Source organism: Electrophorus electricus, chromosome 11, assembly GCF_041902795.1.
Source record: "Electrophorus electricus isolate QZ-2024a chromosome 11, ASM4190279v1, whole genome shotgun sequence".
NCBI classification, from domain to species: domain Eukaryota; kingdom Metazoa; phylum Chordata; class Actinopteri; order Gymnotiformes; family Gymnotidae; genus Electrophorus; species Electrophorus electricus.
Genome location: NC_137507.1, coordinates 4,659,212 through 4,672,102, shown reverse-complemented (window position 1 = coordinate 4,672,102; position 12,891 = coordinate 4,659,212). Strand labels below are relative to the sequence as shown.

The window sequence follows — 12,891 nt, the reverse complement described above, 5'->3', positions numbered from 1 at the left end:
AAAATAAAGCCCCAGCCGCCTTTGCGCCTGCCTATGTGAAGGCAGTTATTTCTGACCCACATATATATGATATACCTCCAGGCACTGCCCCTGGGACAGGGCCAGAAAGACTTCATATGAATGCACACACAAAGTGGTTTATAGGTATTTCCAGCTGTAGGCAGGAGGCAGATGATGACCAAGATCCTGTAAATTTCAAACATATGTTGGTCAGTGTGTAATCAGAAACTCGTAATTTCTGGGGCGCAACATGCAAAGATCAACAATCCAGAGGAAACTCAGAATAACATCACATCACAATAGATTATCCCAGGACAGAGATGGAATAGTATGCAACTGTAGGAAAAAGAAACTTATTTCAAAGCCTCAATCCATCTAAAATGTGGTATTATACTGCATACAGTGACACTCATTATTTAAAAATGTATTGAATTCCTCCCACAGCATTTGTAGTTCACTGTAATTCATTTGCATGACTGATTTTGCAAAGCGACTTTTTAGGAGTGTGTTTGGCAGATTAACAACAAACAGGCAAAGCGTGAAAGCAACACATGCATGTGAAACTTTCACAGTGTCGCTCGTGCACCTAAACCAGTGCATCCCATATCACCTCCAAGTTGCTGTGAAGCTCTTCGGGACTGTGGGGGGCTTCATTGTTGTGGTCCTGCTGCGATGTGGTTTGAAAACACAGCATGTGTGGAGGGATACCTCTGCACAGTGTCTGCCTCCAAGCACGAGGCCTAGACATTGTCCTCGGCCAGCAGCAGACCACACCAGCCTGTGAATTTTCACAGAGCTATGATGCATGCCTCTTCTCTAGGCAGACCAGCGACCCCCCCCCCCCCCCCAACTCACCCTACCTGTGCAGTCCTGGAACCTTCCTCAGTATCACACAAGCAACTGCAGTGAGGTATGACATGGAAGCTCCAGAGCTCTGCTTCTATGACAACAACAGGTAAGCAAACACTCATAAACATTTATATGTTTCTCTGTATATGAAGCTGAATAATACTGGTGGATGGAAGAGCAAATTTAACTGGATTTCCTTTTTTAATCCTTTGCACTCAGACGGCCACTTCAGCAGGTCCCTCAAATATGCATGCACACACAAACACCTACATATGTACACACGCATGCATCATGGAAGAAATTATTATCTTAATTTAATGATTGCCTTCTCAACCTTGGGAGCCTTCAAAAGTCTGCTTAAATAGTAACTAATGAAATAATAAGAAAAAAGCACAGCATTAAGGTCCATGTTGTTAAAAAGTGAAAAATGTACTAAAAAAACTACTAGAAAACAGATACATCTAGACATTTAATGTTTTTACCAATCAAAAAAGTGTGCTATGTTATATTAACATTAGAATCAGATCAGCTCAGAGTGGAGCCCACTGTGGCAGACAGAAATTAGAGGTCAGAGGCCCACTACTGACACACATACCAGGCAAGCAGGAAATGCTGCCCAGATCAAAGGAGTGGAATAATCCCCCCCCCCCCCCCCCCCCCCACACACACACACAATGTCGGCCTTTGTCTGTGGGGCCTGCACAGCACCAGCAGGGACCGGATATATTTTTTCTTGCATGAGGTGTGATCAGCTTTCATTCTCTTGCAGATCAGAGCATTTCAGGCCCTGCAATGAAACGAACAGCCAGAAGTCACAGGATGGATGGTTCTGCAGCAGTGTATATTATTCAGGGCTCGATCATAAAGGTGTCAGCTCATTCATTCAGTACAATTTGCATCATATACAGTGTGTGTGTGTGTGTGAGTGTGTGTGTGCGTGAGTTTGTGTGTGTGTGTGTGAGTGTGTGCGCGTGCGTAATTGTGTGTGTGTGAGTGTGCGTGTGTGTGTGTGTGTGTGTGTGTGTGTGTGCGTGCATGTGTGCGTGCGTGCGTGTGTGTGTACATGTATGTATAAAATAGTAACTATTCTCCTTTCAAGTTTTATTTCTCAGAAACAGGTAAAATGACAACCAGCGGCCATCCAACTAAGTGATAGCATACCTTTATTCAGTATGGTAGAATAATAAATACATGCAGAAGAATGTCTCACTGCCATCCTGCTCTCACGCTCCTCTCATGGGAAATTGCATGCATTCTTTCAGAGCGCTAACCACTTTCCTGGCCTGCCAGGTAACTACATGGACAGCCTGAAGGCACGCTGTATTAAGCACAGTCAGCAGCATTACAACACAGACACTGTTCTTATAAAAATACAAAAATAGAAACTTCATAAACATTGTAATGATGTGATCTCTTTCAAAAGCTCTTGGGTATTTAAAATATTGTTTGTGCATGCACAATTAAAATATATTTTTTGTACTCATGACGACAATATAATCAGAATCTTTATGTGTTTGAATTCCCTGTACAGACTGCCCTGCCCGTGACCACCCCCCTAAAAGATGAATAACTGTTGTCAGCAAAACTAGCTAAATCATTTACAACATGGAGTTATACATAAAATATACACAAGAAGACTCGCAGAAATACGACAGCTAAATTTTGAAACCCACTAATACTCCTCTGGGCCTGGCAGGGTCAGTGTCTTTCTTTTTCCTGTTGAGGAGGTTTCTTGGTGGCCATTGACACAGCTCCATGTCAGCCAATGCCGCAATTGCTGGCTGTTGTGAATCAAAGTGTCCTGTTCTGGGTTGCGTGTCCTTGAAGTGGGGCCTCAGATGATGGCGAACACTCGGAATGCACCTCCAGTGGGATTCTGTAGGCTGTGGGAAGGGGAAAATCTCAATCTGGCATCATCAGGTCAGACAGGCTCATATCATTTACATGCTTTATGAATCGTGTAACCATCCCACAGACCACTGCTGGGGTGGTCCTGCCTAATACAGCCATTAAACTGAATAATCGGCCTGTTTGGACCATCGGACGGGGGGTTATTAGTTAATTATCTCATCTGATTTAATGCCCAACTCAAGCCAGCAAAAAGAAGACATCATGACTGGCACATTGAGCTGGTGAGACAACTGCACTCTGTTGCGGTCTCTTCTGTTTAGCTCCAGCCCTGCTGGGCATGCCACAGCAGTGGGTTTTCAATGCCTGACTGTTCCTGATGCTACCCAAACAACTAGTGCTCAGGGCCTTGGAGGGCTGTTTGAGTGTCTGTGTCAGAGCAGGGGACGCCTGAACTGAGATGAGGCAGAGAAGTCACCATACTGTCCTGGAGCTGCACTGGTCTATTAAGTATATACTGAGTTGAATTGAATTGAATTGAAACTATACAATACAATACGATACGATATGATATGAGGTCTCCTTACCCCTCAGTGGTGACACCATTCTGAGAGGAGCCGCTGTGCTGCTTCCTCCTGTCCACAGGCATCACGTCCAGGTATCCCCCCAGCTCGTTCTGAATCACACCAGCATGAATTGCTGCCCGACAGATACTAGACCTCTGATCAAAAGCGGAGAGAAAGGAGAACGCACTGCTTGAATACTGAGCAAGTTTTTAAAATGTATGAAGTTTTTGCAGATACAGGTCACGTCTAACAGAAGATTAAAAGAGCTTTTCATTGGAGAACCTCAAAAAGCAGCACAATTTACTGTAATGTAGACTTGAACCAGGTTTAATCCTGAAGTAAGTGTCTACAGTTGAGAGAGTATAAGCAAACAGAACACTTACGTCTGCGTAGTGACGTGACCCAAACACGTGGGAGTGACTGTCGTACAGGCAATTACGAGGACAAAACATCCTAGAGAAAAAAACACTAGTTAAATTATAGAAAATATGTCATTAATTATAGGCATAAATGATAATCTGGAGCAGTTCAATAACCTTGGACAATGTCTGACAGGCTTTTTGAAAGGACAGTACTGTGCCACAGTGGTGTCACACGTGATTGCTTTTACTGCAAAGGAAAAGATATGGTCCATAATCAGCTCCAAGAAACAATAAATATAGTGCATAAATAAGCCTCTATATATGCCTCTATAGTTGGTCATGTTAGCACTTAACCATTTCTTTAAGCGTGAGCAGCTGTTTTATAGCCTATACTCACCTGGCACGTTCGATACTGTGAAGGCATTTGCGCTTTGGTTTTTCCTGCAGGGGAAACGAAGGGAAAATAAACGTGCGAGCCGTGCTGCATTCCTCAAAGTCAGCACGACCTGGAGTGCGACAGGGCTCAGCCGCTGTAACTTACGCCAGTGTCTGAACTCCGTTTTTGTAGGACTTGGCGAAGCGCGGGCGTCTGCCAACCCTCGTGATGTCCAGCCAGCCTCCGTCATTGTCTATAATCCTGGCATGTAATCCTGCTCCACAAATGCTGGATTGCTGGAAAAACAGCACCGTGGCACCAATATATAATTAAAAAAACTCTTGTGGCAATTTATCTATTTTACAAAGAACAAATATCTATATAATGACTATATAATGTAGTCATGTATACTCCGGAACAGGCAGAGGCTCCCACAGGGACACAGCACTCCAAGTTCAGTGTCTTTAGATAATCTACTTATGTTTTTTGTGTTGTGGTCTTCCAGGACTGGAATTCAACTCTCCTGCTCTTTTTCTATTTAGTCCTAACTAAAATTGTATGTACGCCATGATGGTAGTAGTATTAATATTTTAGTAATAATCATGTGGTATGTATTACCTACCATATCATAATGTCCTGTTCCAATTACCTTTCCATAGTTGTTTAAACATCCTGGTGGGCATTCATATCTGTAAATAAAAAATATTCAGTGGCTAATAAAACAAAAGATGATGTCATATAATCAGGATATAGTCAACATTATTGACCTATTTACCTAAGCCTATAATTTACCTATTGCAGGTTGTTCCTTTACACTGATCTCGTAACTTTGTATCACATTCCACTTGCTGAGCTGCAAAAAGGACAAAAGTACAGTAAATCAGATTGCATAACTGAGCTATTCAGCGGGGCTGGTGGACTGCTTCGTCCATGCACCTGACACGGAGCTAGTCAATATAGAAATGGCCTTTGTTAAAATTCCCAATAAAGTGTTAACAGCTACATTCAGTAGCTTTTAATTAAAAATGATGAGCCTGTCATAGAACCAAAGCCCTGAGCTTTTATGACAGGAAATGTTTCAAGAAATTAAAAATTTGTTGTAGAAACACTCAAAAAAGGGATGTCTTCCAAAGAGGATGAACCTATCTGTCTGTTTGCATACCTAAATTCGAGCAATTTATAGTGAGTTCATATGAAAAACCCAGAGGTTGTGAAACATGAACAACGCAGCTGGCAGTCCTCTCTTAGCATGGCTAAGCTCTACATGCTGAGGGGGGCCCTCACAAAGAAAGAAGCCATTTCTAACCAACTGCCTCCCACAGTTAAACACATGCTGAGTGAACTAGTGAAATAAGAGTCACCAGGATCCTGCCATAGGTCACTGACATCATCCAGCAGAGCCTCATTGTGTATTGCTGTCACACACACAAGTCCTACACCTCCTGTATCTACATCATGCTGAGGTTGAATAAACGAGTGCTTCCCAATTGCGTCCATGTTTTTTTTTTTGTTTTTTTTTGTATTCTAGCTCCAGGTACGCCTGTAGCAAGTATTTAGTTCTTAATGTGCGTCAGAAGCTGAGATAGAGAAATATATGTGTGTTATCTTGGGGTCCCCATGGACTAAACAGGGTAACACTGGAATACAAAGAGACTGGACCAATCCTGTTGGGTATGGCCGTTAATGGGTTGTGTTTTATAATCCAAGCCTCATCTTAGATATCAAAAAGGGATTGTAGAGACAAGCAGAAAGCCTCTTACACATTTGTGCAGTGCTAATGACTTCATTCCTCTCCAGGCTGTGACTTGGAGCTGGTGTTGACTCTGCAGGGGGGGAGTCTTGGCTCCGAGCTGGCTCCGCTTCAGGCTCTATGTAGTTGTTCTCCTCCGGCTCTGGAGCGTAATACCTGTAACTGCCATCCTCTGAAAAAAAGGCATTCATCAGCTCTCACTGGGGTTAAAGGGATTAAATTTGGGGTTAAATTGGTGCAAATCTGACCATGATGCGTGTCTGTGTCAAACAAGCCAGCCAATGTTTCTCCATCCCATTTAATGTGAACTGAAATACCTTTGTAGCAGAGGTTGTCTTTGCAGCCACCCCCATAGCTGGCTGGACAGGCAGAACAGGGTCGTCCGTGTTTATACGGAGCATGGCCATACCAGTTCCCCCTGCCAAAGCAGTACACAGCACATGGCCATCATTACAACCGCACTTGCAGAAATTGCAGTGATGCACAATTCTGAAAAGCGACTAGACAACTGAGTGTTATCCTGCCTCTGACACCTACGATTCCACTCCTTGTGATTCAGCTTATTTTCCTACCCCTTCGTGAGCCCAATTAAGCGTGTTGGAGAAGGGAGGCCGCTGAAGCATGCCCTGCTCTCCACAGCTGCGGTTAGTGAGTCCCGAGAAAGTAAAACCCACAGTGAGTTTACTTACGGTGGAGAGTAATTGCAGACTAGATAGACAGCCTTGGTCCATATCATTCCCCATACATTCATGTTGTAACAGATGTTGATGGCACACCCGATTCTATTGCTGGTGGCCCAGACTAGCTGAAAGCAGAGAATAATACAGAGAGTAGATTTTCAAAACTCATGCAGAACAATAGGCAAGTAGCATTTTTGATTGATTTCTCTGTATAACAGTTTCAACAGTTTTTTGCACATTTTATAGCAGCAAGATTATTTTTTGAATTCTTTAACTACTGTATTACAATAGCTGTTAAGCTTTTTGGAAATATTGTTCAGGTCAATTATATTTAGTGTTGAAGCATTTTACATTATAATTTTGTCACATGGAATTGCTGTACTGTGATTAAAACACCTGTGTGTATAGTAAATTAATCATGCTTGTATGTGTTTTTGTCCGTGTGCATTTGCATGCGTGTATGTATGTATGTATGTGTGCACATGCGTGCATGTAATTATTTGTCTGTGTGTGTGCGTGTGTTTAATTGTATAAGTGCATGTACCTGTGTATAGTGAGTGCATACGGGCCCTGAACACCTGTAGGGACAGTATGGGTCACACTCCTGGGGATAGGGGTAGCTGAAGTCTCGAACCTCGTCGTACCATGCCTGGACATGAAACGTTGGTGGCCTGTCTCTGAACAGAATGAAACAATATCTATCACCACCTTGTACGGAAGCGGCCCATAAATAAACAAACAAAAAAAAAACAGGTGAAAAGTGGTACTTGAACACATAGCAGCAACTCTCCTTGATGAAGCATGTCTATACTGCAGTCCATACAACTCACAAGCATTAAACTCTTAAACATCTGGGGAATACCCCACTCCAATAATGCTGATGTAGATGATGGATAATGAAGCTAGTGGGTGTTGATTAGCATACTGCTACTTGGATCAAGCCATTTTACCCCAACTTTTGTCCCCATCATTTACCCCCTCGGCATCCTCAATAATCTGTTCCTATAAGGCAGTGGATTGCAGTCCTAGTCTTGTGAACCCACGGCTCTGCAGAGTTTGGCCTTTATCCCACTTTTACACTAAATGCAACTCAGCAGCTCCTTCCCAGGTTAAATCAGATGTGTTGCAGGAATTAAAATGTGAACTGAGTAGTTAGGAAAGTGGATGCCAAAACCTTTCCTTTAACATAAGGCATGTTAGCTCTGTAAGCCTTTCGGTTCACTGAGAGCAGATGCCCAAGAGCATCTGGCCAGCAAGCCCCTGGTCCCCTGCTGCGCGGCACTCCGGCAGCTTACTGCCCCCTCACCTGCCCCAGTGTGCCCCCAAGTTCTGCCCGATCTGGGTGAGCAGGTGAGGGGGGCCATGTTGCCACAGACAGGTCTGAGCCCAGTCCTCAGCACTCCGTTCCAGGTCTGTATCCCACACCTGACATAACACACACACACACACATTCATGAATGTACATGCATACAAACACATACACACATAAAAAAACACAAAAGCATGCATACTGAAACACATAAGCACACCTACACAAGCAGGCACAAATGTGCACACACACACAATAAAAGGGTGTTTTTTGAATTAGCACCTGTTTTGGAGGCTGGAAAACAATGTCGCTACACTGACCTCAAAGGTTTCAAAAGTACACTGAAGGCTGCAGTTTGTGACATATTTTACGGTGGGAGTATCACCAACATTTGTTTACTTCATACTGCAGTACCTTTTGTGTTGGACTTTACTGTATGTAATAAACCATGAAACATGCCAGAACACTTTTCAAAGACAAAAAGTCCTTGTACAGTGGCCAACATTTTTACCAGCATTTTTGCTGAATTGTTTCAATTTCTTCAGTCTTGTTTTCTACGTCAGATCATGCCTGTTTGGTCACTATAACTCTCCGATAGAAATCAGAACGTGGCTCAGTGGCACTTTAAAACTATAATGTGTTTGTGCATCACTAGGCTTGGACAAAGAGCTCAGTAAAGGCTGCTCGGAGGAGCTCTAAAGCCCTACCTGACCTGCTGTTGATTAGTGTATAGACTTTAACTACAGTGTACTATCAAACCTCTGGGTCCTGTGCTTAATTCAGATTAAGTGTAATTGAGAATTATTAACATGCACTTAAAGCTGCCCATAGCTGCTAATATGTTCCATCTGTGGGTGCATGGTATACCCTTCTAGCACAAAACAAACTCCCCCAGTGCTAATTTGTGTCCAGTGGGGCTGAATGTAAATGAATGCTGTATATATTGACTCAACACTAATGTGTATCTCTTAAAAGACCATTTTTATCCCTGATTCTGATATAGTTTGAATAATTTCAGTTACATTGAACAAGTCTAGCTCACATAACCAAGTAACAATGTCAAAGGTCAAGAACTGTTTAGGCATAATAGTCAAGTGTTTAGTTGAGCAAAAATAGGTGAAAGCATTTGCTGAAGAATGAAACAAATTGGAATGTAACAAATGTATCAAACATGTAGTACACTACCTGTAAAAGGTTATAAAATTATGGCAAATTTGGTGGGTGGCCTGTCATCACCACAAGGCATCACCAACATGCTGTTTTTTAAACATGAAGTAAAACACTGTGATCCATATGTGCTACAACACTGCCCAAGCACTCAAGGCATGCATAGCACAATGCCCCCACTGTATCTTTTGAGACCTGCTTTTTGTTCATGAGACCTGTTTTTTCACAGTATTTACTTGCCGCAAAACACCTCATTAGCAGTTCTGCCAGGCTTTTGGGTGCTCTCCAGCTTAAATGCAAATCCTCCGTGACCCGCTCGGCTTCCACTTCGGAGCAATTACCCAGAGCTCTCATGGGGGGCAGGAGCTATTGTCCCCTTCTCTTTAGGGGGCCCACACACAGGCACATGCCTTCCACCTTGGCAGTGTCACACAGGGTTCCAGAGAAGGACAGATTAAACACGGAATGCTTATGAGACCCAGCAGACCACAGATGGCGTTGCCTTTAAAAGTCATTCCTCTGAACAGGCAAGGGTGGGCCTTCTTCATTATGACAAAGTAGCTCTGTTCCTGGTTTCCATGCTGTGCTGCTGTGCTGTTGTATGCCCTTATTGGAGTGACCCTAAGTAGTGTACTAACACTAGGGGATTAATAGGGGAAATGCAGTTCTAAATAGTTGTACACGCTAGATCTGATAGATGCAAATGAGTTTTTGCTGAGATTCCATACAGTGGACAGTCATTTGTCCCATAACAAATAATGAACGAATTGGTTCACCAATGTATTGTTGTTTCGAAGCAATTGTAAGCATTAAACTTAAAACAGTTAACTGTTAACAGTTAAGTTAAATTAAAACTAAGCTAAGTAGAATGAACTTAAAATAGTTTTAAGCCATTGCAGTGTAGTTTTAGAGTATGAAGAGGAGTCTCATTTTTGCTGTGATGCAATTGTTTTCTAAAGAAGCATATACTTTCTCCCCCATGTGTGAAGGCTAGTACTTACATCTTTTTACGTGCCACCTAAGCTACACAGACCATGGTCACATGCACATCTGTGACAGCAAAACAGTATTTTCAGTAGCAGGTGAAAAACAGCGGTTTATAGAAAAGCCCCTTGTCAAAGCCATGGTTTCATAGGTGTGCTACCACCTGTGTGATGTTTCTTAACCTCTCATTAAATGCACTTCAATCAAGCTTCAACACTCATGTAAACACTCATTTAAAACCTTTAAGATCCTATATAGCCATCTCTTTAAAACAAAGGGTAGCTTGGTTGCATTTAGTGTTTTGCAAGCCTTTCTTGTGTGCTTTTGAGTAGGTGATATAATTGTCAAATACTTCTATGCAGTAATCTGGATTTACAGACAAACTGAGTTTTGGTCACCAATTTTGGTGACTGCATACAGCGTTTTGACTTTCCCAGCTGGGTAATGCAAAAAATGTCTTTCAGCGCTGACCATCACTACCATTACAATACTGTACAAATTTGATTTTATTCAAAAAAATCCCAAAGCAATGTAATACAGAAAATTCCGAGAACTCGCGTATGATATTTGGTGTGGGGCCCCAGCGCTCTGGATAGGGGCCAGTGACAACAGGCGAGGGGGGGGGGGGGGGGTTCTGCTTTCCAGCTGGGCTAAACTGTTTGCAGTAGACCACAAACTTGTCTGTAGTTCAGTTTTTTTCACCTCCGCTATCTTAGTGTGAAACTCAAAACTCAAGCAGTGATTTAAACAGGTGTAGGCTGTATGGGGACGCTGAGGAATGATTAATCCAATATTGCTGTCATTGACCAATACCAAATTGTTTTAGATAACAACAGAATGAACAATACTCACATATGTTTAACATTACTCCCGAATATGGTTGTATAAAAACATAATAATTGATTAAATAATATAGTATTAAATCAGACTAGGGAAATTCTGATAATCACAGAATTGTTCATAGAGCTGTTATTTGGATGATCTCTGCACTCTCACCATGTACTCCATGTTGGAGGCTGGGGGATATACTTGGCCCCTCAACTTGTTGTGAAGGTCGAGGATGAGCTGCATATCGCTGTGGGAAATCGCCCTCTTGCCCCTCGGCCTGCCTTCCCACCACGAGTCTTCCTTATCCATGTACCGTTCCAGCATAGCCTCCAAGTGCGTGGCGTTAGGGATCACCATGGCGACCGCAGTTTGGACAGCTAGTAGCAACGCCGTGCTGCTGAGCCAGCATGGAGTCGTGCGCTTCATGTCGAGCGATGTATCCCAAAGCGTCAGTGAAACCCTGCGCCAAATTTCTTCTTAGCCCGAGAAAGCATAATAATAATAATAATAATAATAATAATAATAATAATAATAATAACAGGTATCGACTTTAGCTTTACACGAGGCTTTGTATGCAACCAAGTTCAGGCTTTCTCTGGATCTGATTTCATGCGATTTACACATTTCCAAATCTCGCCGAAAACTGGTGAAAGGCAGCAGTTTGCGACGTTGGTCGCACAATTGCAATATTTCATGAGTTTGTGCCTTGGGTAAAAAAGATAAACTATAACCTCAAACTAAAAGCAAGAGTGGGCTAAACACTTTAGAATGAATTCTAATACGTCATACAACAGTTTCACTAAACTTAAAATAAGTTATACAACAACTGCACTAATCTTAAATACACTTGGTGGATATATTATAGTTATAGTGGCCAAACTGAAGATCTCGCATATCTGCACCTCAGTAAACGCACTGGTGTTTCCCTTTAGCTCTCCGATTACAACTAATACTTCAGTAATATAATGTAAATTCATCTGATATGACCTCATTCAACTACAACTGACCTTCTGTGTCCGGTCGGCAAATTCCGTTACCTTTTCTGCGTCCGGTAGGTGGCTTGCAAACCGAGCAGATCTCAGCACCGTGATTCACTTTTATCTAATTGTGCTCCTCTATTTGATTGTGTTATTCCTCAAAGGGCAAATATTGTAAGAATATTTGCCCTTGAACTCTGGTCATCCGTACACGGCGTAAGCGAACACATATGCAGGAAAATAATGTGGAGGTGCCGCGCTCGTCTTTATAGCCTATCCTAAATTTGGGATCAGTTAGGCGTGACTTTAAGCCACTCCCCAAGCCGAAAACCACACAGACCTGTTCGGGTTTACATCGAACACGTTTTGGACTTGACCGTCTTCTCTGCAAGTAATGACCAAGAACTCTGTTTTATTGCTTTCGCCACTAAACCAGCCCCACAGCGGTTTCAATAAGTATTATGTGTATTCGGCTGTTAAAACTCTACACAGTGTTGCGTTCATTAGGAGCTCAGGTGGGCAAAGTCCTTATATTGCCTGGACCTGTCATGTGCAAACGTCCCGTGTCTGTTTTCTGTGTGATAACATTGAGATTTAATATGACTGAAAACCTCTTCAGCACCTCTTCAATCTGTTGCTAGTGCTGTGCATCTGTAACAGCTGTAACCAGTGACTCTCTGTGAGGGGAATTCGCAAAAACTCCATCACACTGTTCTAATTCACGATTCAACCACCCGGGTGCCCTTGCGTCATGAACAATAAAGATAAAGATGGGCAACTGTCAAACGTCACACGCATACATTATATTTTATAACCTTTTATCAATAGCGACTTGCACTTTTATCCGTATGTGTGCTCCCTTGAAAACAAACCCATAACCTCGGCGTTGCGAGCACCTTGCGCTACCAGATTTACCAGGGGAGCTAGAAAAAGCTCTCAAATGAGCCACTCAAATAACCAAGAAAATAGCCAATGTCAACTGGTCTTGAGAGTGAGAGAGACATGTTCAATACAACTCGGAGCCCTCGCGGTATGAGTAATAGCGACAGTAGTACCCACAGTAGTAAATACTGTTACATGCTGAACTCTGAAATATCTCGTCTGGAATAAATAAATAAAATGTATTTCAAATTGATATTCTAGCACTAAAATCCCTATTGCAGAATTAACACCCACAGTGTACATTTGTGTCTAG

At 42.5% G+C, this 12,891-nt stretch overlaps 1 protein-coding gene across 1 annotated transcript; it reads right to left on the bottom strand.

Moving 5' to 3' along the window:
- Positions 1 to 1,943: 1,943 nt before the first annotated feature.
- On the bottom strand, positions 1,944 to 11,953 carry crispld1b (cysteine-rich secretory protein LCCL domain containing 1b). Its single transcript, XM_027011059.3, has 15 exons — positions 11,727 to 11,953; positions 10,888 to 11,179; positions 7,738 to 7,856; positions 6,976 to 7,108; positions 6,441 to 6,556; positions 6,069 to 6,169; positions 5,762 to 5,923; positions 4,794 to 4,854; positions 4,624 to 4,690; positions 4,167 to 4,297; positions 4,023 to 4,066; positions 3,800 to 3,872; positions 3,647 to 3,716; positions 3,285 to 3,418; positions 1,944 to 2,732 (listed from the first exon to the last, which is right to left on the bottom strand). The coding sequence occupies exons 2-15, from the start codon at positions 11,143 to 11,145 to the stop codon at positions 2,684 to 2,686; spliced, it is 1,518 nt and encodes a 505-aa protein (XP_026866860.2). The 5' UTR covers positions 11,146 to 11,179; positions 11,727 to 11,953; the 3' UTR covers positions 1,944 to 2,683.
- Positions 11,954 to 12,891: the final 938 nt, after the last annotated feature.

Bases quoted from the DNA above. Each gene is read 5' to 3' on its own strand.
- crispld1b (XM_027011059.3), bottom strand. From the start codon at position 11,145: ATGAAGCGCACGACTCCATGCTGGCTCAGCAGCACGGCGTTGCTACTA. The intron at 6,170-6,440 runs GTAAGTAAACTC...CTGCTTTGGCAG, and splicing joins GTCTGCAATTACTCTCCACC to GGGGAACTGGTATGGCCATG. The intron at 3,717-3,799 runs GTTATTGAACTG...TTTTTTCTCTAG, and splicing joins CCTGTCAGACATTGTCCAAG to GATGTTTTGTCCTCGTAATT.